Source organism: Enhydra lutris, unplaced genomic scaffold, assembly GCF_002288905.1.
Source record: "Enhydra lutris kenyoni isolate GAN:26980312 unplaced genomic scaffold, ASM228890v2 scaffoldscaffold8, whole genome shotgun sequence".
In the NCBI taxonomy this organism is placed as follows: Eukaryota; Metazoa; Chordata; class Mammalia; order Carnivora; family Mustelidae; genus Enhydra; species Enhydra lutris.
This window is the reverse complement of record NW_019154092.1, coordinates 167,195-194,009: the sequence shown is the minus strand read 5'-3', so window position 1 is coordinate 194,009 and position 26,815 is coordinate 167,195. Positions and strand designations below refer to the sequence as shown.

At 46.7% G+C, this 26,815-nt stretch overlaps 1 protein-coding gene and 2 gene segments (V, D, J or C); all 3 read right to left on the bottom strand.

Annotated features, from left to right (window-relative positions):
- The window catches only part of LOC111142459 (immunoglobulin lambda-1 light chain-like), a 147,252-nt gene that overhangs the window by 72,408 nt on the left and 48,029 nt on the right, over positions 1–26,815 (bottom strand). The window lies entirely within an intron of this gene.
- On the bottom strand, positions 4,648–5,153 carry LOC111142461. The segment is given in 2 exon segments: positions 4,648–4,970; positions 5,073–5,153. Coding segments are annotated over 2 exon segments (369 nt in total).
- Positions 20,504–21,553, bottom strand: LOC111142460. The segment is given in 2 exon segments: positions 20,504–21,268; positions 21,423–21,553. Coding segments are annotated over 2 exon segments (381 nt in total).

The window sequence follows — 26,815 nt, the reverse complement described above, 5'->3', positions numbered from 1 at the left end:
CCCTCTGTCTTTCTTCCACTGAAGACATCTGTCCCACATTCAGAGAGAGGCCCAGAAAGCAGTGTAGCCTGGTGCACTCAGGTGAACGGTCTTCTGACCCAATGGGTGCAGGGCTACCTGAGCAGAGTGGGGGAGGAGCTCTGGGGGCCTCAGACCTGGGGCCCTGGGCCAGACCTGCTCAGTGCTTATCCATGGTTCTCCTGGGGCTGGAGGAGAGTGCGACACAGACAAGGAAGGGGCTTGTGTCTCACTTCCCCATCAGCCTGTGTCACTGTGAGCATTACCACTGCTGTCATAGGACTGATAGAAATAGTCAACCTCATCCTCGGCCAGGGACCCACTGATGGTAAAATTTCCTGAGGTAGAGGCTGAGAACCAGTCAGAGATCCTTGAGGGTCGCTCATTATTTTTAGTAATCACAAGCACAAGAGCTTGTCTTGGCTTCTGCTGGTACCAATATGCATATCTTTTCCCCAGTACTTCTCCAGAGCAGGTGATTGTAGCCATCTGTCCCTGGGTCAGCAACGCAGAGGGTGGCTCAGTCAGCCCACTGGAGACCATGGAACCTGAAAAGACAGAAGGGGAGGGGTTGGTGTGAGGTCCAGGGACTCATTCCCAGGGACCCAATACTGAGTCAGTGTTGGTGCTGAGCTCAGGGTTTGGGGCAGGCACAGCTCAGGCCCTGTGCAGGATGAGCTTGTGTGCAGGGCCTGGGGTGCACCTGTGCAGAGAGTGATAATGGGGAACAGGAAAAGGGTCCAGGCCCTGGTGGAGATGCCCAGAGCTCTGCCTCCAGAGACCCCAGAGCAGGGCAGGCTCACCCAGGCTCCTCTTATTCCCTCCAGGCCCATGAGGCAGTGATTGTTAACATTTATGCAAATAAATTTCTCTGTGGGTCTCTATGTGGATTAGTTGCTTGTGAGACGGAGCAGGTGATTGAGGAGGAAGACAGAAGCCCATGGTTTTCTTCATGGAGCTTTCTGGTGAGAAAATCAACCTTGGTTTCCAAGGTCTGGCTTCAATAGTCAGATTCCTGGGACCTGACACTGACTCTGTCTGAAACCTCTGCGCCTGGGGTCTGTGCTGGGCTGGCTCAGGACCTTGCAGGAGCCTGGCCATGGGGTGAGCTGGGCTCTGAGAGTGAAGAAAACCACTGATTCAGGGAACGTTGCTCCTGTAGCCTCATTACCCACCTCTTCCTGTCTCAGGTACCCTGTCTGTCCCACACTGCACTCTGGTTCCATTGGGAAACTATCTCATTCTGAGGTTTGTGCACAACTTTCTACCTGGGAATTGACTTGTTAACCAACCACTAGCTGTTGGAGATTCCTCACAATGTCTCATGTATTAAGACAGGCTATTTTCATTCCTGTGACAGCCCTCATCCCACAAGAGAGCAGAAATTGGCCACCATAATTTTTTTCATCAGTGTTTCATGTAAACATGTAAAAAGCATGGCAAATCATTGGAAGCTTTCTGGTCCCCAAGGTCACAGGATCCCACATGGCATGAGCTCTGGGCTTGAGACAGTGTCCCTGCAGGGAGTTGATCCTGTCACTGAACAAGGATAACCCAGGGACCAGAGCTGTGGCCTGAGCAGGGAGCATTCATTCCCCTCTGGAGACAATCTCACAAGGACGTTGCTGATGTCTCTTCCAGGGACCAGGGGCTCAGTGGTCCCTGCTCTCTCTCCCTCAGCTCTTCCTGAGCAAGGAGCTGCAGACTGGAGGAAGGAAAGATAAGCTGAGTGTGAGTGGTCAGGGCATCCATGGATATGCCCAGCACAGAGGAGTCAGTGCCTGGGAACACTGATGGACATTGAGAGGACCTGCATTTCTCACCCAGTGTGTCAGGCCTCCCTTCAATATTCTGTGTGTGTGACTCTCAGAGTAAGGTCCCTGCAGCCTGAGAAGATAGAGTGGATCATCGTGACAGTCTCTGGACTGAACCCTGGACGCCTGCTGACACCCGGGCCTGGTGTCCTTGTGAGGCTCCTCTTGGGCAGCCCCAAACTCTGTCTTGCTGCCCCTGCTGAAGCTCTGCTGCCCCCTGCTGGTGGAGGAAGATTCAGTCCAGGAGATTTCCCCTTGCAGGTCACCCAACAGCACCAGTCACCCGGGAAAGGGTGCGGACCAGGGTTTCCAGCCTCCCACAGGCAGCTGCGTCCCCTGCCCAGCCCAGCCCAGCCCAGCACAGACAGGTCACATACACGGTGCAGGAGGCAGGGCAGATACGATCCCTGTACTTGTCCCAGGGTTGAAATGCCCTGGCCTAGCCCTCTATCTTCTTTCAGAAAGGAGAGTGCAGGGTACAATGTAGTGCATTTGAAAAGGGTCTATGCCGAGACAATCCTGATGTCCCACAGGCACCAGATTCCTGTGTATTTAGGAATCAAGATGATACATCTTGCATCCGTATATGATAGAATACATGAAAAAGGAACACACAGGGGAAGATAAAGAATTGAGTAGAATATGACTCATGGGGGGTATTCCAGACGTCTCCAGGGAAAGATATTGAAAGTGAGAACATTGGTTAACTAGTGAGAAGTGGGTGGGGCCAGGGGAAGGAAGGGAAGAAGGAAGGGAGATGCAGAATGAGTAGGGGGAAGTGGGGTAAGGAGATCTCCTTGAACATACTCTCACTCGTGGCTCAGCCTGCTTGGGCTCTCCTCACAGTGTTAGTGGCATCACTTCCATCTCTCTTGGCTAGATCTTAACACCTGTTTCAGGTGCTCCCTGTATTAAATAATAAGTTGCTCATCAGGCCCAAGAGATTCCCCCAAGGAGACAATGGGACTAAAGGATTCTATTATGGAGACTCTGCTAAGGCCACAAACTACATAAGAACTTTTGACAAAAAATTTCATTCCTGGCCTCAGGATCACCTGGCAATCAGTGAAGCCAAAAGCTATTGACAAGGAACAATGCAGGAGGAGATAGTCACTCTTGACATTTTCATTACTCACATCTACAGGACAGGAGCTGACCAGTGGTCTCTTACTGAGACCCTGATCCTGTTATAAACGTGACAAAAAGTAATTGCCACTACTGGAATCATTTGACTCCTTTAGCCAATGCTTTGTAGTTGTCACTCCCTCATTGATTGGTTACCATCTCAGCACACAAGGAAATGCTCTTTATCTGCCTCCCTTTTCCATTCACTGTCATCACATCCATTGTTTGTCCATCTGTCTCTCTGTCCAAGGCTACTGGGTTATTTTCTTCCAAGCTATAAACACCAGGAGGTCCCAAGTGGGCTTGGAGGTGGGATGATTTGGTGTGGGTTTGGATATTATTTCCCTACCATCCTCTGGAATGTCTTTCCCACAATGTATGTGGTGGAGGAAAATCCCCACTAGAGGGACCTGGGGGGGGGGCCTCTTTTGGGACACAATCTCTGCAAACCCTTGGTAGAGAACAATCCTTTACTGGAGTGTGTAGGGTGTGCCTGTGATTCCCTGTGACTCAGTCCAGCATGTACTTGAAAGAAGTCCCTGAAGGACTGAGACCTGCTGTCTCCTCTCCTCCTGCTCCTCCTGTACCCCTGCCTAGTCTGTCTCTAGAGGAATAGCCACCTTCTCTTCTCCTACCCACTTGGGAGTTTTCCAGGCTATGGGCAGATCCTGGATTTTCCATCTCAGAGCTGCATCACTAAGGGGACCAGGCCAGAGTTTCTGGGATCCAGCATCACAATTCCTCCCAACCCTGCTCAGGTCTACAGGGGCCAGGGTTACCTTGATCAATACAGATGCTCAACGTTAACACAAGAGTGTGGGTTTGTGTGAAAGATGCTGCTTTTCAAATACCAGAAAAACTGTGAAGATCAACATGTCCAGTAAGCTTGCCCCTCTGCCATCATATGCATTTGATATAGATCACTCATAGGATTGAGATTCAGGTTAATCATATATTTATCACTTTCGTGCACCCCTTTCACCATGCCCTGCTGTTGTACCAGTAGATGTGTTCCTGGGCAGAACCTGAAAAAGGCCTATAACAGCATGTGGACCAAAAGTTAAGAATCATTACTGATGGAGAAACCGAGGCCATGCTCCATGTTGGTCCCATCATAAACATTCTAGCATGCACACTGTTTTCCTACTAGATCCCAGCTCCGCACCCACCATGGTTTTAAGACTTTCTGTCATACCTCCCTTGGGGACCAAATGTTTCCTTTAAAACATTCAACACTGGCAAGAGTCCTGTTATGCTTCATGATGAAATTATCGTGATGGTATTCACTCAACCAACCTCCTTGGTAAGCTGCAGAACCCTGAGATCTCTGTCCATTCCCTGAGCAGAGACCCATCATGGATGCACAGGGTCTGATGGCTCATGCTGTCTTCTCAGACCAGTTACTGTTTCAGGGTCATTTTCTTGTCTGGGCTGATCCGATCTTTCCCAGAAGTATGGCAAACGAAAGAGAATGTTCTGTTGTCAAAATGACCTTAGTTACTCCCTGTATCAGTCTCTCTGTAATGTTGTTTTGGGATTTGGTCAGAGTGACAGGGTTTCCAGGGAGAGGCAAAGTTCTCAGGGCCCTGGAGAGGGGCATACAGCCGCTCCCCCTGAATCCCCATGGGGAAGAGGACAGAGAGAGTGGGAGGTATTAGCCTCACTTCCCCTTTGTGTGTATCACTGTGGCTTAACCGTGTTGGCCATCGATTGTATGGCTCTCACCGCAGTAGTACTCAGCTTCATCCTCCAACTGGATGTTGGAGATAGTTAAATAGCGGTCAACCCCAGAGCTGGATCCTGAGAAGCGACTGGGGATCCCGTCCCCCTTGCTGTGGCTTCCGTCACTATTAACCTTCATCAAATACCGAGGGGCCTTCCCTGGTTCCTGTTGATACCAGTGAACAAAGTAATTGCTGTGCTCCCTGCTCAGGGTGCATGTAAGCTTGACTGAGGCTTCCAGAGAGGCATTTGCCGATGGAGGCTGAGTCAGCACAGGCAGAGCACAGAAACCTGGAAACAAAACACAAGAATGATGCTGAATGTACCAGACACTGGACAGTAGCCCCTGGAGATTGTGTGTGGAAGGAAATGCTAAGGAGGTGGAACCCAGACCTGTAGAGAAAATGAAGGGCAGGATGTAGAAGGGAACCCAGTCCATGGTGGGGAGAACTTCGTAGAAGTCTGCTCTGAATCTCCTGCTGGGACTGAACTCTCCAAACTCCCATCTTATCCTCTGTTTTTGCAGCACAAGGAAGGAGGGGCATCAGATGCAAATCTACTTTCCATTCTTCAGTAGGTCTGTGGAAGCTTTTGTCTAAGCCCTGAGCTTAAGTGCCTCATGGTAATTTCCTGAGGTTAGAAGAGCAGGTGTGGGTTTCTAGAGTGGAGAGTTGAATCTGCACAACACAAGTTTCCTCAAAGGAACCATCAGTCATACCCTTTGCACTTGAGCATGGACCAGTGGATTTGAACTTACTGGGGTCTCAAACCAAGACCCACAGTGCCCCCACCCCCCCCCCCCCCCGGGATGAATGTCACACTACATGTAGTGGTAGTTTAACAAAATGACTACTTCTGAGCCCTCAGTAGGTGCTAAACCTTTGGTGAATGTGTACAGTTTCCACTGAATGAGTCATAATAAAAATAGTTGCCCTATGCTCAAGGCACAATTTTCCTCCAGTCTGTTAAATGAAGAATCTAATGCTGAGACATTAAATGATTTTATCATTCTCATTTGCCAAGACAGTGATGAATAAGTCAAGTTTCCAACCCAGGAGACATCCCAGAGCCTGCCCTTTGAATCTGACCCCTCACCATCCTCCCTCTCCCCTAATCCCAAGCCTACTGAGATCTTCTGGTATTCATTCTCTCTCCTTTATTCCAGTCTATGTCCTCCCAGGTTCTGTTCTGAAGAGTGCTCAGATGTTCATGGTGTTGCTATCTGTGTTTCCCAAGGAAAAACAGCCTGCTGGCTGTGAGTCTATACTGGAGGGACAGTTACCCTAACGAAACCTTATGCATTTAACTTGCTCTGTCCATGGCTCCTACAAGGCATGAAAACCTGTGTACAATCAAATGTGGGTAGTCCTAATAGAGAAGTGTTGTTGTTCTGGGGGACCCAGCAGATTTCAAAGACATAGCATAAAAGATAAGGTAAAAAAAATTTTTATATGTAATTCATATTGATGTGATAATATTTTCAAGAAATTGATCTAAACAAAGTGTACTAGGAAAACAAGTTCTGCTCATTTCTTCTCATTTTTAAAATGTGGCTACTAGAAAATTTTAAATTATGAATGTGGTTGGAATTTTATTTCTGTTGGACGGGCTACTCTTCAAAGTCCCAGTAGCTGTCACTTGCTTTTGAAAAAGGAGACAGAACTTTCTGGAGCATTAAGAAGGGGCCATTTCTTAGCCTGAAAGCACAGAAGTCCATAGGTTGGTGATGAAGACCAGGGATTTTGGGATCAGAAGACTTTGGTTTGCTGCTTGTTTGGCCACTTTCTAACTTTGACCTCAGGCAAGTTACATATCCTACCTGCCTCAGCTTCTGCATCTGTGAATTGGTGTGATAATCAGAATGCTTTTTTGTAGCATATTCATGATTAAACAATTTAATAAATGGGAAGTGCTTGGAATCATGCCTCATATGTGGTAAGCACATACAAATCTTTCCTCCTCCTGCTCCTTTTAATATCCTTTATCTTTTTTTAAAAAAGATTTTTAAAATTTATTTATTTGTCAGAGAGAGAGAGAACGAGCACAGGCAGACAGAGTGGCAGGCAGAGGCAGAGGGAGAAGCAGGCTCCCCGCTGAGCAAGGAGCCCAATGTGGGACTCGATCCCAGGACGCTGGGATCACAACCTGAGCCGAAGGCAGCCGCTTAACCAACTGAGCCACCCAGGCATCCCAATATCCTTTATCCTTAAACATGATATAAAGTAAAGTCACTGGAGTTTAGAGGATGGGTGGAAATTATGGAAACATAAGTCTTGGGTTTGGACATTTAAAATTGGCAAAATTTCCTGGCAACTCCAAAATCTCTCTCTCTCTCTCTCTCTCTCTCTCTCACACACACACACACACACACACACACACACACACACACACACAGACACACAGGCCCCCAGAGGCACTATCCCTTGCACAGTTCACAAGAGGCACATCCTCTCAGGCTGCCATCCTCCTCACTGGGTCATGGGCCCAGGGACATGGTCCTGGTTCTCCAACAGAGACATCACAGGATGTCCCAGCAGAACTAGAGCAGAACTACTTCCTGCTTCTTTAGACCCTGTGATATGTGCCATGTCATCCCCATCGTCTCACTAGAGTTGGTCCTACCTGTGATGTCCTAGTTCTGGGAGGGAGAACCTAGTTCTGCAGATACTACAAACCTGAATTACATAGGTTGCCAGTCAGTGTGTGTCCTCTGACCTGACCGCAGAGTGTAGCATAGAGGCCTGGGTGGGTAGGGGAGGGCTAATGGGCCTCAGGGTTGGGCTGGTGGCACTGAGGGAAGAGAGGCTCAGGCAGAGAGACTGGGGCTCCTCACACTGATCCCTCTAGGGGGATCAAATGTATGTTTGAGTCCTAACCTCCAGCATCTCTCACTGGACCCTGATTTCAGGATAGGATCTTTGTAGATGTAATTCGTTAAATTAAGATGAGGTTGCACTGGAGTAGGCTGGGCCCTAATCCAATTGGACTGGTTTCTTATGAAACGGAAAATTTGGAGAAAGATTCTGACAAGGAAGACCACCCTATAAAATTAGAGCAGGAATCTACAAGACCAGGAATGCCAAAAATTGCCAGAGAACCACCAGGAGCTGTAAGAGAAGGATGAAACTGATTCTCCTTCACAGCCTACAAAAAAACAACAAATCTGCCAGTCCCTTGGTCTCAGACTGCTGATCTCCAGAGCTGTGAGAAAATACATTTCTGTTCTCAGTTCCTTCCACCAAGTTTGTGGGGCTTTGTTCTCTCAGCCCTAACAAACTAATGTAGTCATACATAAGAATTCTGATTTCCCCACAACACCAGCATGGCTGGGCTCCTTCCAGTTGCTTTATTCTCTGTTATCACAGCAGCAAGGGAAGGGCCTCATCCAGGTGCTTTCCTCTCCTAGAGTGTCTGATTCTCCTCCCCAGAGGCCTACCTCAAGTCCTACAAGCAGTACGGAGTCTGTCCTATAACCTAAGGCTCCTGCTGGGATCCCACCTGCCTGGGGTCTGTCTGGGGCTGCCTCAGGGTCTTGAAAGAGCCTGGTCATGGGGCTTATCTGGTTCCTCTGGGACATGCAGACAACACCTGATTCAGGGAAAGGTGGTCCCGTGGCTTCCTTACCTTCCTCCTCCTGCTTCAGGGCCTCTCTGCATCCCCACAGACACCATGATCCCATCCTTGGCATGTTGTCAGAATGGGGAACTGTCATTCTGAGGTTTGTTCATCACTTACAAAAGTGGGTGCTTACCTGCTAAACAAACACCTGCTGCCGGAGATTCATCAGGATTTCTAGTCTTTTCACACATCATGCTGCTGTTTCTATGACAGCCCCCATCCCACAGCAGACCAGCAATTGGCATTGTCAACTATTTGTTTCCTTCTAATTTTTTCATCAGTGTTTCATGGGAACATATTAAAAGGGCCTGGATCCATGAGAAACAACTTCAAGGACTGTGATCTTGTGAGGATCCACACGATCACATGTTCCCATATGTTGTGAGCTCCAGGGCCTGAGCCATGGTCCCTGCAGGCATGAGAATCACGTCACTCTGGAGACAGTCTCACAAGGAGGCTGTGGATGCTCCTTCCAGGGAACGGGGACCACAAGTTCTCTTCCTCCTGCCTCCTGAGATGGTCTTCAACAAAGGAGCTGCAGCCCCAGGTCTGAGTTGGGGTGGAGTTGGAGAAGGATAGGCAGAGTGTGAGTCATCAGATGTCTCTGGATGTGCCCAGCAGAGGGGAGTCAGTCCCTGGGGACACTGGTGGACAGGGAGAGGACCTGAATTTCCCAGGTGAGGTGATCACTGTTTCGGGACTCTTGTCAGTGTCCTGGGTGACACTGTGTGTCTGACCATCAGAACATGGTCCTTTCAGCCTGAGGAGTGAGGATGGATCATCCTAACAGCCTCTGAGGACTGAACCTCAGACAACCCGCTGACCCCCAGGCCTGGCGTCTCTGTGAGAATGGCCCCCGCAGCCCCAGCCTCCGTCCTGCTCCTCATGATGCAGCTCTGCTGCCCCCTGCTGGTAGGGGAGGACTCAGACCAGGAGCTTTTCTCCTGAAGGTCACCCCACAGCACCTGTCACCTGAGAAAGGATGTGGACCAGGGTTTCCAGGCTTCCATAGGCAGCTGCCCCTCTGCCGTCCTCAGCCCAACACAGAAGGTCACATACAAGGTGCAGGAGGCTGGGCAAGTGCGATTCCTATATTTGTCCCAGGGTTGTAATGCCCTGGATAGTCCACTGTCTTGTTTCAGAAAGAAGAGTGCAGGGTACAGTGTAGTGCATTTGAAAAGGGGCAGTGTGCAGACAATCCTGTGTGATGACTCATGGCCGCCAGGTTCCTGTCTATTTAGGAATCAGGACCGATGCTTCCTGCATCCATATCTCTGCAGTTGGGTCATCAGAGCGACAGGTGATGCTTCTGGTGCTCAGTTCAGTTGAACAGGCAAAAATTTACTCTAATTACTGCTATTTTTGCTACTATCAGTTTTATTACAACTCACATCCCATGGGGATTGGTGTGGGAGGATTTTAAACTAGTTTGGTACAATTGGGAATCTGCTAATTTGGACTTGGGTAAAATTGCATGTGATGCAAGTCACAGTGTAGCTGAAAAATTTTCCTTGTGTGCCCACATAGGCAGACAGGAGACTCCAACACCAAGGGTAACTCACTGAGACCTGTCTGCATTTGCCTAATAAGTTAAACTCTTCAATGTTTTATGACACTAATTTGATGAAGAGTGTTTCTGACATCAGTAGAAATTTCCCCATTTCACAGTAGGTGAAGTGAGTACCCAGAAAGGCTAGTTTCTCAAGAAAACAGAGGACAAAGAGGTGAGTCCTGGAGTGGAGCTCACGTGTGCTGGATTCAGACCCTGGGATCTTTTGAGCAGAGCCTGACCAAGGCGGGAGGGATGGGTGTGACTGCCCTGCTCTGGTTGTGAAGAGTGTGTCATGGGTCCTTCTGACTCCACCTGGCAGGGACTCAAACTAGGGGCACAGCTAGGAGTGTCATGATGACTATCATGTAACAATTGTGTGTCTACAAGACAATAGGGGTAAGCAGGAATATAGGGATTTAGGAGATCCCATAGCATACCCCAGGACTGTGATTACAGTTCTCAATTCCCCACAACCCAATGCAGCAAGGTCAGATAATGGACTTTTCTTCCAGAACAAAGGTTTGGTGGTTGTAGCTGGTGAGGATCAGGATAAGCTCAGGTATTTACTGAGGGAAGGGGAATATGGAGTGAGCAGTGAAGAAGGTAATTATAGACACCACACTGACTGCACTGTAGTTGCAGAAATGAGCCAGATAAAAGTAGCATGTGTCTTCTTTATGTTGACATGAATATGTTTGGATATATATTCATCATGTGTTTCTGTTTTGTTCTCATGTTTCATCCCATTATCATCTAACATAGCGTTGTTACCAATAGTGAATGCTATATCTCAATATTGAAGTTGTAGGATATCAAATCAGTTGGGACAAAAAAATAAAGATCATTAGGAGAAAAAGATGTATTTTATATCATCTTGTGGGGAAAGGGTGAGCGTGTTTGTAATTATTTCCTGGAGAGTTTTATCATGTTAAATGGAAACATGGCTGCCCACATCACATTCTCTTTACTTGGTGTTTAGGTTAATGGGGAACTTGTAAGATTTCATGTGGATGAGGGGGGACTGTGGTGTCTTATTAAGTATCACTGTTGACAGGCTGAGCTGTGTTTCACAGAATTTTTGTCTGTCCATATGTCTGGGAAGACTAGGGATAATTGGAGATTCCTGTACAGATATGGGGTGGAAGTGAAGAAGGACCCATTGTTTGTCTCACCCCCCATGGTTGTGTTTCTTCTGGCCACTGTGTTGGCAGCAGCTACTACCCCATCATCCCCCTTTCACCATCAAGATGGATGTGACTCTTCAACTATCTGTCAGAACTCAGAATACCTAGTGTGTCTGGATCTTCTTTCAGTGTATAAAAATACAAGGAACAATCCGATCTGTCTGGGGATTGGACAAGCACATTGGTGATTAGTTGAGAAACCCCAGCTTTGTAGGGACACTTTGGCCTCCTCATGTCTCTGAGGACCCTGTTGGAGATGACTGCCTTCCAGGACTGGGTTCCTGGAAGCAGACTCTGAGAAGGAGGAGTGCATGTGCAGGAAATCTGGAAGTATCTGGGGAGATCAGACTGGGCAAAAGGAGAAGAGACCCACAGTGAGATATCAGGTGAGGTCTCCCTCCTGTAAGCAGCTATAAATCTGGGACTTTTCAGGATATCTGGACCTGGGCAAGCTCATGGGATGTTGGACTAAGGCCGTCATTCATTTGAACTTCTCTGAAAAGAAGCAGAAACTTGGGGAGGCAGATTGTTGAAGTATAGCACCTCCTTGTGACGAGTTCCCTTGTAAGCCTTTAGGGCCTCCCACAGGGGTGGGTGGGTGAGTGATCTTAGAAGAGGGGATGTAGGTGACCTCACAGTGTCCACTGCCCTTGTGTGCTCCACTCGGAATCCCAGCTGCCATGGACCAGGTTTTCAGGAGCTCAGCTGAGCTGGGAATTGCTGGGTTCAAATCCTGGGCAATTGGGTAAAAGTATAGCCCAGTGACCACAATATGGAAATGAAAGTCTCTGTCTTTCTATCTACCCAGGCCCTCTGTCCCTGATTCGTACCTATACAGACAAGCAGGGCAGCCTAGTCCTGTCAGGCCCCAATTCACTCATGAACTTCCCTGTACAGAGCCTGCCTGGAGAGTTGAGGAGAGGGAACCCTGGGGATCACATGTGTGGGTACCACAGTCTCATCTGCTCACTGCTCTGCTTACAGGCCTCCTGGGGCTGGAGGAGAGTGTGACACAGACAGGGAAGGGGTTTGTGTCCCAATTCCCTGTATGTGTCCCTGTGAGCATCAAGACTGTTGTCCCACACCTGACAGTAAGAATCAGGCTTGTTCTTGGTCTGGGCCCTACTCATCGTGTGTTCCCTGAACACACATTATATTTTTAAAAAATGTTCAGTTACCCAACATATAGTAAGTACATCATTTGTTTTTGATGTAATATTTAAGGATTTATTGTTTGTAATACCTAGTGCTCATTGTAACACATACCCTCCTTAATATCCATCACCTTCTTATCCCCTCCCCCCACCCCCATCCCTTCTTTAACTCTCAGTTTGATTCCCGGAGTCAAGAGTCTCTCATGGTTTGTCTCACTCTCTGATTTCTCTCTGTTCAGTTTTTCCTTCATTGCCCTATGATTTTCAGTGCTGTTCTCTATGTTCTACATACGAATGAATCCATATTATAATAGTCTTTCTCTGCTTGATTTATTTCGTTTAACATAATCCCTTCCAGTTCCACCCCTGTTGCTGGAAATGGTAGGTATTCATCCTTTCTGACATCACAGTAATACTCCATTGTATATAGGAACCATATCATCTTTATCCATTTGTTGGTTGAAGGGAATCTCGGCTTTTTCCACAGCTTAGCTATTGTGGACATTGCTGCTATGTTGGGCACCCATTCTATTCTGGGCACTCTGCATGATCAAGACACAGTCCCTATTGAACAGGTAACTCCGGCACTGCTCAGGTTAGGAAGAGACCTGTGAACCCAGTTTTGCCGTTCGGTGGGGTGGGGAGGATAGAGGATCTCAAAGAAGAGGACAAAGCTGAGGGACCTGAAATTCCAACCCAGTTCAGGGTCAGTATGGAGTTTTCTCCTCAGATAATCATTCTGAGCACAGAGAGATGTATCAGTTGTGGTAAAAGGCAATTTCCAGGTAATAAGTCAGGGTTTCTTGGCCACTGCTGGACACAGAGAGTGGCCTCTAAGAGGAAGCTACTGGGGTGGGGACAGGGTTGACACAGATGTCTTCTTCTGTGTGTCTTTGATCTCCTTAGTACTCCTGGGGGGTGAGGCCCTCAAGGCAGTGGCGATTATTCCTCCCCTCCCCCATGACCCACCTAAAGCCACAGGGAGACCAGGGTCTACTTGTGCCTCTGGATCTGTCTCCTTGTCTTGTTCCACGTGGATTATCTGTCACTGCTTTCCCTAACATTCACTCCACAGATTGGCTGAGCTGAGGAGGAACATGAGGGAGGAGTGTACCTGACAGGGTAAGGAGGCTGGGAGAGGAGCGCAGGTCTCTGGTTCCTGGAGTAGAAGAGAGAAGAGCAGAAGCTGGCTGGTGCAAGGCAGCAGAAATCCCCGGCACCAGGTGAGGAAGGCTATTCAGACTGAGAGGGGATGTGGGCCAACCTCAGCAAGCATGTTCCAGGTCCCGAAGGAAACAACTTCTTGCTCTTAGTTCTGCCAGGTGAGGGACATTTTTATGATCATTTAACCTGAAAAAAATCCCTGGAAATATGATTTCTGTCACAAAGAGTCTCACCAATGTTTGTCATTCTAGTTCATCAAGTCAAGAAGTAATTTTTAGACAAAAGATGCCAATTACACTTGCCATAATTTGTGTGGGAAAATAATTTTCTGACCTGTCTCTCCGCCCAGGTAGGTGTCCCTTTGACACAAGCCAGGACAGAAATAGGGGAAGCTTCTGCTCTTCCTTCTTAATAAATTCCTTATCTCTTTTTTTGACCTCAAAGAATTGTTCTACAAATCAGTTTTAAAACCACAAGTCAAAGAGTCAGGAAGAGTCATTCCATTTATGTAAAAAATCCATTCATGTGTTGTAGATGTTCTTTCCCTTCAGAGCTACAGGTGAGGCTCTAATGCAGCTGTGGCCAAAACACAGGGTCACGGAAGGGTGGGAGTGAGTCCATGTGGGTCCGATGTCAGCTAAGGGTCAGATGTGCTTGGTGCAGGTGTCTTGGGGCAGTGGGAGGACACTGCTGCCAGCAGAAAGTCCCCAGGTGGGCCCAAAGGTTGTATCTGCACTTGCTCCACAATTTCTATAAAACTTAAGGAGGGATGGGCCTGGGGCAACAGGGGCTTTTTCCCTTCTTCAGGAACCCAGAGGCAGCCCTTCATGATGTGGGGACCCTTACCTGGGAACCAGAGGAGACCCAGAGCCCCTGGAGCCCACCTAGGCTGCCCATAGCCACAGAGAAGATGAATTTCCACAGAAATGAGCTGTCTGAGACAGCTCTCTCCCTCCTGAGTGAACCGTGATTATACTTGGAGCCCATGTGATGTACAATAACATCCTTAATCTGTATTATCCACTGTATTATTTGACTACATCCCCATAGTCAGAAGAGCCCCCCAACTCTGTCATTGCTCAGTAGGGTAAACTCAGATGTGAGGACAGAGAACCTGTAGGAGTCTCCCCTCCTTCAGGGCCCAGGCCAGAACCAGGGAGGACACCTGCTCTTAGGCCTGACCAGCTGCTGCACATAGGGCAGGGCAGGGGAGAGTGAGAACCAGGCTGTGGAGGACATCCCCCATCCTTCTGTGTCACCTAAGTCACTGCCAAGTACTCCCATTGCCACAGTCAGTGTCACAGCAATGGTCAGTCTAGTCTTGGCCCTCCATCTGGTCTTCCTCGGTGGAGTCATGTCCCTGTGTTGAATCCTCAGAATCGGGCTTCTATGGTCGCTTATATCTGTATATATACCAGCTGGGGGACCAGGCTTGGCTTCTGCTGATGCCAAGAGGCAGGTTCACACATAAGCTCATCGCTAGAGCAGGGATCTTACGCCTGATCAGGCCCACTGACACGGAGGGAGTCAGCCTCAGGCCAGGGGAGGCACGGAGCCTGTGAGAGAGGAGAGGAGAGAGTTCTGGGGAAGACAGGAGGCAGAGTCAGGAATGAAAGACCCAGCCCTGAGGGGAGGGAGCAATGTGGACACAGGTGAGGGCAGGGCACAACACCATGGACCCTGGGTGGGAAGGAGAACAGAAAGTTGTGCCTCACACTGTGCCTGTCGGTGAGCATCTCATCTGTTTTGGGAAGAGCAGGGGAGCAGGGGTGAACGTACGCAGATGTGTCTGGAAGATCAACACCATTGGTGGGGCTGCGAGCTGTTCCACCTGCAGATGCCTGGGCCCCACCTGGAACTGTGCAGATGCTGATGCATCTTGGGGAGCACCCCCCACCACAGGGTACTGTGTGCTTACTGAGCTTCACAGTGTAAGGCTTCAGGCCACCATGGAAGATCTCACTTCCTCTGTTTATCTCCCTAAGTCCTACTGTGCCACCTGGGACATGGGGCTTAACTGTCCTGTTCCTGTCAGTGGAGCTTGGTTCAGTTCCTAGCTCCTGTAGTGATGTGGAAAAAACGGTCTAAGAATAGAGTCTGTCAGAGAGGAGAGAAGATGGTGGAAGAGTAGGGGACCCTTGTTTCATCTAGTCCCTGGAGTTCAGCTAGATAGTTTTCAAATCATTCTGAACATCTGCAGGCTCAACAGAAGGAACTGCTGCAACTCTACAAAGTGTGACCACTTTCTGTAAGGTAGGAGTTGTGCAGAAGTCAATCACAGGGGATATATGGGAAGATAAGCCGTGGGGAGAGGGAGCCTCTGTAAGCCTGTTACCAAAAGGAGATAGAGCAGAGTCTGCATAATTAGAATTTTTAGAAGTCTACTCTGGTGAGGGACGTCCCTGCCTGAGGAGCCTTCCAGTGGCAAGACAGGGCTGAATCCTAGGTGGGACAGTGTGGTCTCAGGAAACTGGAGTCACAGGAAGAGAAGGGGAGGATCAGTGTGGTAGAGTTCCCATGTATTGGAATGGGGAAATCAGTGGCAATCAGCAAGCCAGGAGTGGGCTTTCGGCTAGGTGTTACCATAAACCATGAACTGTGGCATGGTCAGGCAACCACTCTCTGACTGGAGGCCCCAAAAGCAGCCATGACAACTGCCACAACACTCCCTCCTTCACCTGGAGGAGCAGGCTGGTGAACACTAAAGGAATCTGCGGAGTTTGGTTCACAGAGAAGTGACTGACTCCTTTTCCCTGAGGGTGAACTGAAGAGTGGGGACTGCCATCTTTGAGCTCCGGGACTGGAGACTGGGCCATTGTCATTTTCAGTCTCAACCTCTACTGAGGTGCAGAAAGTCTTCAGGAACAAAAGGCATGTAAAGCAGCCAAAGCAGCTTATACTGAGCCTGGTCCCTGGCCAGGGGCAGTGCCATTCCACAGGGCAAAGACACCTGAAAATCAGCCCAGCGGACCCCTCCCCCAGAAGACCAGCAGGAACATCAGGCTAACAACAAGCTTATGGATCACACAGAACTGAAAAATGCTCGTGGTAGGGGAAAATAATATATAGAATTTGAGGGTTTTTGCTCATGACTCTTGAGTCTTTCATTTAAATTACTTACTTTTTTCCTATTTATTCTCTTCAATAAGATTCTTATTTTATCAACTCATTGTTATTAAGTATTTTTTAAATTTTCATTTTACATTTACATTTGATAGATACATTTTTTTTCATTTTTGGCTTCCCCTCACTGTATTCATGTTTATTTTTGTATATATATGTTTTTCTTCCCTTTCAATTTTGGGATCTAGTGTCTTTTAGAGTATATTCCTTTTTCCTACCCACCCCCTTCACTTTTTTGGTTACAGATCTCTTTGTGTTTGTTTAGTGTACATTTTGCTGGGGTCATAGTTGTTTTTTTGATTTTGTTCTCTTGTTCATGTATTCTTCTCTGGGCAAAATGATGAGAAGGGGAATTTCACAAGAAAAGAAAGAATCAGAAGTAGTACTCTCTTGCATACATTTAATTAATATGGATATAAGTCAAACATCAGATGTAGAATTTAGAATAATGATTATAAGGATTCTAGCTGGGATTGAAAAAAAGCATAAAAGACACTAGAGAATCCCTTATGTAGAAATAAAATAGCTAAAAACTAATCAGGCTGAAATAAAAAATGTTTTAACCGATATGCAGTGGAAAATGGGGTCTCTAACAATCGGAGTAAATGAGGCGGAAGAGAGTCAGTGACATAGAAGATGAAGTGATAGAACATAAGGAGGCTGAGGAAAAGAGGGAAGAACAACTAATGAGTCATGAAGGGAGGCCTCGAGGAATCAGCAATACTGTAAAGTGGAAGACTAATTGGGTCCCAGAGGAAGAAGAAAGAGGGAGAGAGGGACAGAAGGTGTAGTTGAGAAAATCATAGCTGGGAAGCACCAAAATCTGGGGAAGGAAACAGGTATTCGAGTTCCAGAGGCACAGAGGACCTCCCAAAACCAAGAAAAATAGATCAACAGCCCAACCTATAATAGTGAAGCTTGCAAATTTCAGAAATAAAGCAAAAATCCTGACAGCAGTTTGAGATGAGAGGTCCATAACCTATGAGGCTAGAAACATTAGACTGGCAGTAGAACTATCCACAGAGACCTGGCCAGCCAGAAAAGCATGGCAGGATATGCTCAGGGTACTAAATGAGAAAAAATGCAGCCAAGAATACTCTATCCAGCGAGGTTGTCATTCAGAATGGAAGGAAAGATAAGGAGCTTCCAGGACAAACAGAAACTAAAAGAATTTGTCATAATGAAACCAGCCCTGAAAGAAGTATTAAAGGGGATCCTGTAAGTGAAGAGAGAGCCCAAAAGTAACATGGACCAGAAAGGAACAGAGACAATATACAGGAACAGTGAATTTACAGGTAATACAATGGCACTAAGTTCATATCTTTAAATATTTACCCTGAATGTAAATGGGATAAATGCTCCAATCAAAAGTCATTAGATACCAGATTTGATAAAAAAAAAAAAGACCCATCCATATGCTGTGTATATGAGACTGATTTTAGAACCAAAGACAATTCCAGATTGAAAGTGAGGCAGTGCAGAAACATTTATCATGCTAATGGATATCAAAGAAAGCTGGAGTAGCAATCCTTCTATCAGACAAATTTGATTTCAAACCAACGACTGTAGCAAGGGATGAAGAGGGACACTGTATCATCCTTAAAGTGTCTGTCTAACAGGAAGATCTAACAATTATAAATATTTTTTCTCCTAACATGGGAAATGTCAGTTATATAAACCAGTTAATGACCAACTTAAAGAAACACACTGATAATAATATAACAACAGTAGGGGACTTTAACCACTCACTCACAGAAATGGGCAGATCATCTAAACAGAAGATCAATAAGGGAACAAGGGCTTTCAATGACATACTGGACCAGATGTACTTCACAGATATATACGAGAATTCCATCTTAAAGCAATATAATACACATTCTTCTCAAGGGAATATGGAACTTCTCCAGAAAAGATCACATTCTGGGTCACAAATCAGGCCCAACCAGCACTGAAGCATTGGGATTATTCCCTGCATTTTTTCAGACCACAGTGTTTTGAACATTGAACTCAGTCACTAGAGGATATTTGGGAGGAACTCACATACATGGAGGTTAAAGATCATTCTATGAAAGAATGAATGGGTCAACCACGAAATTAGAGAATTATTAAAAAGTTCATGGAAGCAAATGAAAACGAAAACACAACAGTTCAAAACCTTTGAATTGCAGCAAAGGTGGTCCCAAGAGGGACGTACATAGTTATACAAGATAATCACACGGAAGTAGAAAATTCACAAATACACAAGGTATATTTATACCTAATGGATTTGGAGAAAGAACAGCAAATAAAGCCTAAAGGAAGGAGCAGATGAGAAATAATAAAGATTAGACTAGAAGTCAATGAAAGAGAAACTAAAAGAACAGTAGAACAGATCAAGCAAACTAGAAGCTGGCTCTCTGAAGAATTGGGCAGATCAATATACCCCTAGGCAGACTTACCAAAAAGAAAAGAGAAAGGACCCAAATAAATAAAATCATGAACAGAAGAGGAGAGATCATGAACAACACCAAGGAAATACAGTTTTAAGAACATATTATGAGCACATATATGCCACAAATTAGGCAATCTGGAAGAAATGGATACATTCCTAGAAACATAAACTACTAAAATGGAAAGAGGAAGAAATAGAAAACTTGACTATACCCATAACCAACAAGGAAATTGAAGCAGTAACCAAAAATCTCCCAACAAACAAGAGTCCAGGGCCATATGGCTTCCCAAGGGAATTCTACCAAACATTTAAGGAAAAATTACTACGTATTCTTTGAAGCTGTTTCAAAAAATAGATATGGAAGGAAAATCTTCAAACTCGTTCTATGAGGCCCTCATTGCCTTATTCCCAAAATAAGACAAGGAGAATTTCCCACCAACAAGAATTACAGACCAATATCCCTGTTGAATCTGGATGCCAATTTATCACCAATATACTAGCCATTAGGATGGAACAGTGCGTTAAAAGGATTACTCACCATGACCAGGTAGGATTTATTCCTGGCCTGCAAGAGTGGTTCTACATTGGCAAATCAATCAATGTGATATACTACATAAATAAAAGAAAGGACAAGAACTGTATGATCCTCTCAATTGATGCAGAAAAAGCATTTGACAAAGTATAGCATACTTTCTTGGTTAAAACTCTCTACAGTATAGGGATAGAGAGAACGTATCTCAATATCATCCAAGTAATATACAAAAAACCCACCATGAATATCGTTCTCAAAGGGGAAAAACACTGCTTTCTCCCTAAGTTCAGGAAGGTGACAGGGGTGTCAATTCTCAGCACTATTGTTCAAAATAGTAATAGAAGTCCTAGCTTCAGCAATCAGACAACAAAAAGAAACAAAAGGCATTCAAAGTGGCAAAGAAGAGGTTAAATTCTCACTCTACAGATGACATGATACTTTATGTGGAGAACCTAAAGACTCCATTCCAAAATTGCTAGAACTCATTCAGCAATTCAACAATGTGCCAGGATATACCATCAATGCACAGAAATCAGTTGCATATTTATACAACGAGAACAGGAACAATGAGGAACAATGAGACAGAAGAAAGGGAAATTAAGGAATTGATCCTATTCACAGTAGTACCGAAAACTGTAAGATACCTAGGAATAAACCCAACCAAAAGGGTAAGGGATACATACTCTAAAAACTACAGGGCACTTATGAAAGAAACTTGGGAAAAGACACAATGAAATGCAAAAACATTCCACCTTAATGGGTGGAAAGAATACATATTCTTAAGAGGTCTATGCTACTCAGAGCAATCTACACATTCAGTGAAGCCCCTGACAAAATACCATTGACATTTTTTACAGAGCTCGAACAAATAATCCTAACATTTGTATAGAACTAGAAAGATCCAGAATAACCAGGGGAATGTTGAAAATGAAAACCAAAGCTTGTGACATCACAATTCTGGACTTCAAGCTCTATTACAAAGATGTAATCAACCAGACAGTTTTTACTGGCACAAAAACAGACATGTAGATCAGTGGAATAGAATAGAGAGCCCCAGAGATGCGGGTGACACCTTAGTGTCTCCTGTACCTGTCTGTTCCACTGTGGTAGAAGAGTCTCCACCCATGTCCCTAGGGCTTCAGGAGCTCAGCTGAGTCGGGACATGTTGGCTCTAATACTGTTCAGCTGGGAGAGCACTAGCCCATGACCACACATGGAAATGATGAGATCATGCCCACTGGATGAAAGTCTCCCTGTGTCTTTTTTCTACCCAGTCCCTCTGTCTGTAGATGACACCCAGGCCCAGAGAAGCAGGCAACCTAGTGCTGTCAGCTGTAAATGCTCTCCTGACCCCCCTGTGCAGAGCTGCCTGGAAGGCTGGATGGGGAGGAAGGTCTGGGGATCTCAGATGAGGGGACCTGGGCCAGAAATATTCCCTGCTCTGTGCACAGGCCTCATGGGGCTGGAGAAGAGGGTGATGCAGTCAGAGAAGGGGTTTATGTCTCATTTCCCCATCTGCTTGTGTCACTGTGAGCATTACCACTGCTGTAATAGGACTGACAGTAATAGTCAGCCTTGTCCTCAGCCTGTGCATTGCTGATGGTGAGGGTGGCCGTGTTCCCTGACCTGGAGCCAGAGAATCGCTCTGGGATCCCAGAGGGCCGCTCAATCTCCGCATAAATGACTGTCAGAGGGGCTTGCCCTGGCTTCTGCTGGTACCAGTATATAGAGCTATATTTCACCTTCTCTCTGGTGCAGGTGATTGTAGCCGTCTGTCCCAGGGCCACTGACAAAAAGGGTGGCTGAGTCAGCTCACTGGAGACCACGGACCCTGAAAAGACAGAAGAGGAGAAGTTGCAATGAGGGTCAGGGGCTCATCCCATGGTCCCAATACTGAGGCTGTGCTGTGCCTGAGCTCAGGGTTTGGGGCACGCTCAGCTCAGGTTCTGTGGGGCTGAGAGTGTGGGCTGGACTGGGGAGAGCACCTGTGCAGAGAGTGAGAACGAGGAGTGAAAGAGGGGTCCAGGCCATGGTGGATGTGCCCAGAGCTCTGTCTTCTGAAAACCACAGCTGGGCCAGCCTCACCCTGGCCTCTCTTATTTCTTTCCAGGCCTTTTGTTCTGTGGTTGTTAGTAATTATGCAAATTTCTTCCTTTCTGGGACTCAAACCACTTGTGAGCTCAGGCCAGGTGACTGAGGAGGAAGAAACGATCCCATAGCTTCCTCCAACAGCTCTCAGGTCAGAAAAATGAGCATTGGTCTCCAAATCTGGTATCATAGTCATATTCTTGGGGTTTGAACACAACCAGTGTCCCTACCCATTCTGCCTGAGGCATGTCTGGGGCTGGCCCAGGGCCTTCCAGAATCCTGGCCATGGGGCTGGCCTGGTCCCTCTGAGAAATGCAGAGAACACTAGATTCAGGGAAAGGTGGTCCCGTGACCTCATTACCTCCTTCCCTGGTTTCTTGTTCCCTCTGCATCCCCCCAGAGACTCTGTGGTCCCATCCTTGGCATGACAACAAAATAGGAAACTCTGTCATTTTGAGACTCTTTCATCTTTTTGTTAAGTAAGTGCTTACTTGTTAAACAACCACCTACTGTTGGAGACTCATCAGGATTTGTAGTCTATTTACACATGGTGCTGTTGTCTCTATGCAGCCCCCATCCCACAGCAGACCAGCAATTGGTATAATCAACCATTTCATTCCTTTTAATTTTTTCATCAATGTTTCATGCAAACTTGTGCAAAGGGCCCGAGTCCATGAGGAACAACTTCAAGGTTTGTGGTCTTGTGAGGATCCACACGATCACATGTTCCCATATGTTGTGAGTTCGAGGGCCTGAGCCATGGTCCCTGCAGCCATGAGAATCACGTCACTCTGGAGACAGTCTCACAAGGAGGCTGTGGATGCTCCTTCCAGGGACCAGGGTCCTGAGTGCTCTGCCTCCTACCCCCTGAGATGCTCTTGAACAAAGGAGCTGCAGCCCCAGGTCTGAGTTGGGGTGGAGGTGGGGAAGGAGAGGCAGAGTGTGTCATCAGGTGTCTCTGGATGTGCCCAGCAGAGGGGAGTCAGTCCCTGGGGACACTGGTGGACAGAGAGGGGACCTGAGTTTCCCAGGTGGGGCGCTCTCTGTGTCAAGACTCCCACCAGTGTTCTTGGTGACACTGTATGTGTTTGACTCTCAGAACATGGTCCTTGCAGCCTGAGGGGATAGGATGGATCATCCTGACAGTCTCTGAGGACTGAACCATAGACAACCTGCTGACCTCCAGGCCTGGTGTCCCTGTGAGGCTCCCTCTGGGCAGCCCCAGCCTTTGTCCTGGTGCTCCTGTTGCAGTTCTGCTGCCCCCTGCTGGTGGAGGAGGACTCAGACCAGGAGCTTCCCTCCTGCTGGTCACCCCAGAGCACCTGTTACCTGAGAAGGGGGTGAACCAGGGTTTTAAGGCTTTCACAGGAAGTTGCCCTACCTGTACCCTGCCCAGCACAGAAGGTCACATACAAGGTGCAGGAGGCGGGGCTGGTGTGATTCCTGTGCTGGTCACAGGGTTGAAATGCTCTGGCTTAGTCTGCAGTCTTGTTTCAGAAATGAGAGTGCAGGGTACAGTGCAAGTGCATTTGAAAAGGGTCATTGTCCAGACAAACGTGTGTGATGACCCACAGGCACCAGGTTCCTGTGTATTTAGGAATCAGGACTAATGCTTCCTGCATCCCTATCCATGTAGCAAGGTCATCAGAACAACAGGTGATACTCCTGGTGCTAAATTCAGTTGAACAGGCAAACCTTTAATTTTATTGCTATTCCTGCTGTTTTTACCTCTTTTCCCTTATCCCAGTCTGCATCTCCTGGAATTTGGTGTGGGAGGCTGTAAACTAGCCTAGTCTCTGGTGTTGTGAAAATGGGATCCTGCTCATTCATACCTGGACCCAACTGCACATGAAGAAGGTCACAGTGTAGTGGAAAAGCTGAAGACTTTTCCTTGGATTCCCCCATTTGCAGACAGGAGACTCCAACACTGGGGTTAACTCACTGAGACCTCACTGAATCGTTCTCATGAAAGAGACTCTTTAATGTTTTGTATCATTTAATATGAAAAAAAGTATTTGTTACATGAGTTATGCTTCCCCATTTCACAGTAGGTAAGGTGAGGACCAGAGTGGCTAGGTTCCCAGGAAAACAGAAGAAAGTGGGTTGAGTCCAGGAGTGGAGACCAGGTGTGGTGGTCTCCTGGGCTCCTCGGGGCAGAACTTTAGCAGGACCGGAGGGAGGGAGGGTGAGACCAGGCTAGGCAGCAGAGTTTCTTTCCCGAACTTACTGCCATCCCCATCCTGGCTGTTCTTTAAAGGAGCCCCTCAGCATGCACGTGGGGAGAGTCTGTGGGTTCGTGTCTGAGGTTAGAGCTGGAGAATCTGTGGAGGGTGGAGGTTGTTTGGCTGTGCAGAGGCCTGGCCTGGGTCCTGCTGTCTCTGCCCTGCATTATTGTTTGGTCCTCTCTCTGTGCTCTCCTAGCAGGTGAGGGTGCCAGTGGTGTCCTGGCTATTCTACAAGGGGCCCGTGGTCATCTGAGGTCCACAGTGACTGCAGGTTCAGAGGACTGTGGGGATCATTCTCAGGGGTTCCTCCCTTACAGCATCCCCTGGGCTGAATTCAGGGTCAGGGTCATGCTCAGAGTATTGTGGGGGCTGAGCCTGTGGGCAGGCCCAAGGGCAGCACCCAGGCTGAGAATAGTGTGGGGAGCATGAGATGGTCTACGCCACAGTGGGGACCCCAGAGTTCTGTCTCCTGAGTCCCAGTTGGACCCTGGCCACCTCAAGCCTCCCTCATGTCCTCACTTGTCCCCTTGAAGATATTCCTTCTCCCATTGCTGGAGAGAATCTCTGTGCTTCTGGGTGAGTTTCATGGATCTGGTTCACGTGGAGTTCTGCTCCCTCTGGGCTGCAGAGGGAGTTCTTGTCAATGTGTGTTTGAACATTGTTTTAAGCCTGGGGAAGGAAGGGACATGTGGGGGCATTTCTAGTCCTGTTCTCATGAAATGTGCACTCAGATTATTTCTTCCCTTCTATCTGTGTAAAATACATAACAGAAAGTGTTCATCCTAATTATTTTAAGGATTCAACTCATCTTCCCAGATTTTCTCTCTGATCCCTGTGAATGTTTCATGGCTCACATTGTGGAGCAGAATTGGGTAGGAATTGTCCTCAAATGTTTCTAGATTTCAGTGTCAATTCCCTTCCTGGAAGTTTCCCATCAGCAGCAGCCACTTGGGTGTTGCTGTGATATCAGTCTGACAATCCCTGTCTTTAATTGTGGTGTTTAGAGCATTCCTGAATGTGATTAGTACTGTCCTTTCAATATAGCATCTTGCCTTTATTTTCTTGTTGTCCCATGTGTTCTTTGTTCTTCTTTTCAAGTATCTTAATTGGATTAATGGAGCATTTGCTATGATTCCATTTTATCTACTTCTTCTGCTTACAAGCTATAAGTTCTTTCTGTCTTATGATCAGTGACTTGCAATAGTCCACATTCTGATGATGCTGCCACATTACATGGAATGTAAGCACCTGATAACATCCTTCTGTGTCTCATCTCTCAGCATATTCACTGCGATTTTCCTACATATTATTCTACCTTTGTCAGAAGTTCCAGCATACATAGTTACTATACTTGTATGGACAGTGACATATCCTTTTTTAAAGTTTTACTGTGTTGTTAGTCATCATACAATATGTCATTAGTTTTTGATGCAGCATTCCAAGATTTATTGTTTGTGTATAACACCCAGTGCTCCATACAATACGTGCCATCCTTACTACTCACCACCAGGCTCATGCATTCCCCACCCCTCCCCTCCAAAACCCTCAGTTTGTTTCTCAGCGTCCACAGTCTCTTAAAGTTCATCCCCCCCTCCAATTTCCACCCCCCCTTCACTTTTCCTTTCCTTCTGATATCCTCCATGTTATTCCTTTAGCTCCACAAGTACGTGAAACCATATGATAACTGACTTTTTCTGCTTGACTTATTTCACTCAGCATAATCTCCTCCAGTCCCATACATGTTGAAACAAAAGTTGGGTATTCATCCTTTCTGAAGGCTGAGTAATATTCCATTGTCCATATGGACCACATCTTCTTTATCCACTCATCTGTTGAAGAGCATCTCAGCTCTTTCCACAGTTTGGCGACTGTGGCCATTGCTGCTATGAATATTGGGTACAGATGGCCCTTCTTTTCACTACATCTGTACCTTTGGGGTAAATACCCAGTAGGGCAATTGCAGGGTCATAGGGTAGCTCTATTTTTAATTTCTTAAGGAATCTCCACACTGTTTTCCAAAGTGGCTGCACCAACTTGCATTCCCACCAACCATGTAAGAGGGTTCCCCTTTCTCCACATCCTCTCTAACACACGTTGTTTCCTGTATTGCTAATTTTGGCTATTCTAACTGGTGTCAGGTGGTATCTCAATGTGGTTTTAATTTGAATCTCCCTGATGGCTAGTGATGATGAACATTTTTTCATGTGTCTGATAGCCATTTGTATGTCTTCATTGGAGAAGTGTCTGTTTCTCTCTTCTGCCCACTTTTTGATATGATTATCTGTTTTGTGTGTGTTGAGTTTGAGAAGTTCTTTATGGATCCTGGATATCAGCCTTTTGTCTGTACTGTCATTTGCATATATCTTCTCTAACTCCTTGGGTTGCCTCTTTGTTTTGTTGACTCTTTCCTTTAGAAAACTCTTTCCTTTAGTTAACATTTCTGATTTTTACATTGATTTTGTAAAAAGATTTTATTTCTTTGCTAGAAATAGAGTGAGAGCGAGAGAGAGGGAACACACAAGCAGGGGGAACAGCAAGCAGAGGGAGAAGCAGGCTCCCTAATGAGCAAGAAGGCTGATGCAGGACTGCATCCCAGGAGTTTGGGATCATGACCTGAGCTGAAGGAAGACACTTAACCAACTGAGCCACCCAGGCATCGCTTACATTGTTTTTGTAGATTCAGATTCTTCCTGGAATCACCTCCCATGCCTGAGGAATGTCTTTTTCTTTTTTTTAAGATTTTATTTATTTATTTGACAGAGAGAGAGAGAACACAAGCAGGGGGAGCAGGAGAGGGAGTAGCAGTCTCTCTGCTGAGCATGGTGTCATACACGGGGCTTGATTCCAGGACCTTGGGATCATGGCCCTAGCCAAAGTCAGATGCTTAACCAACTGAGCCACCCAGGCACCCTGAGGAATATCCATTTACTGCTTGTATTTTGGGTCAGTTCATGAGCAATTGTGTCAGTTTTTGTGTATTTGTGTATTGTGGACATTTTTTATTTAGACGTCATGTTTGAAGGATATTTTCCCCAAGTGAAGAACTGTTTTTTCCCCTTTTCAAT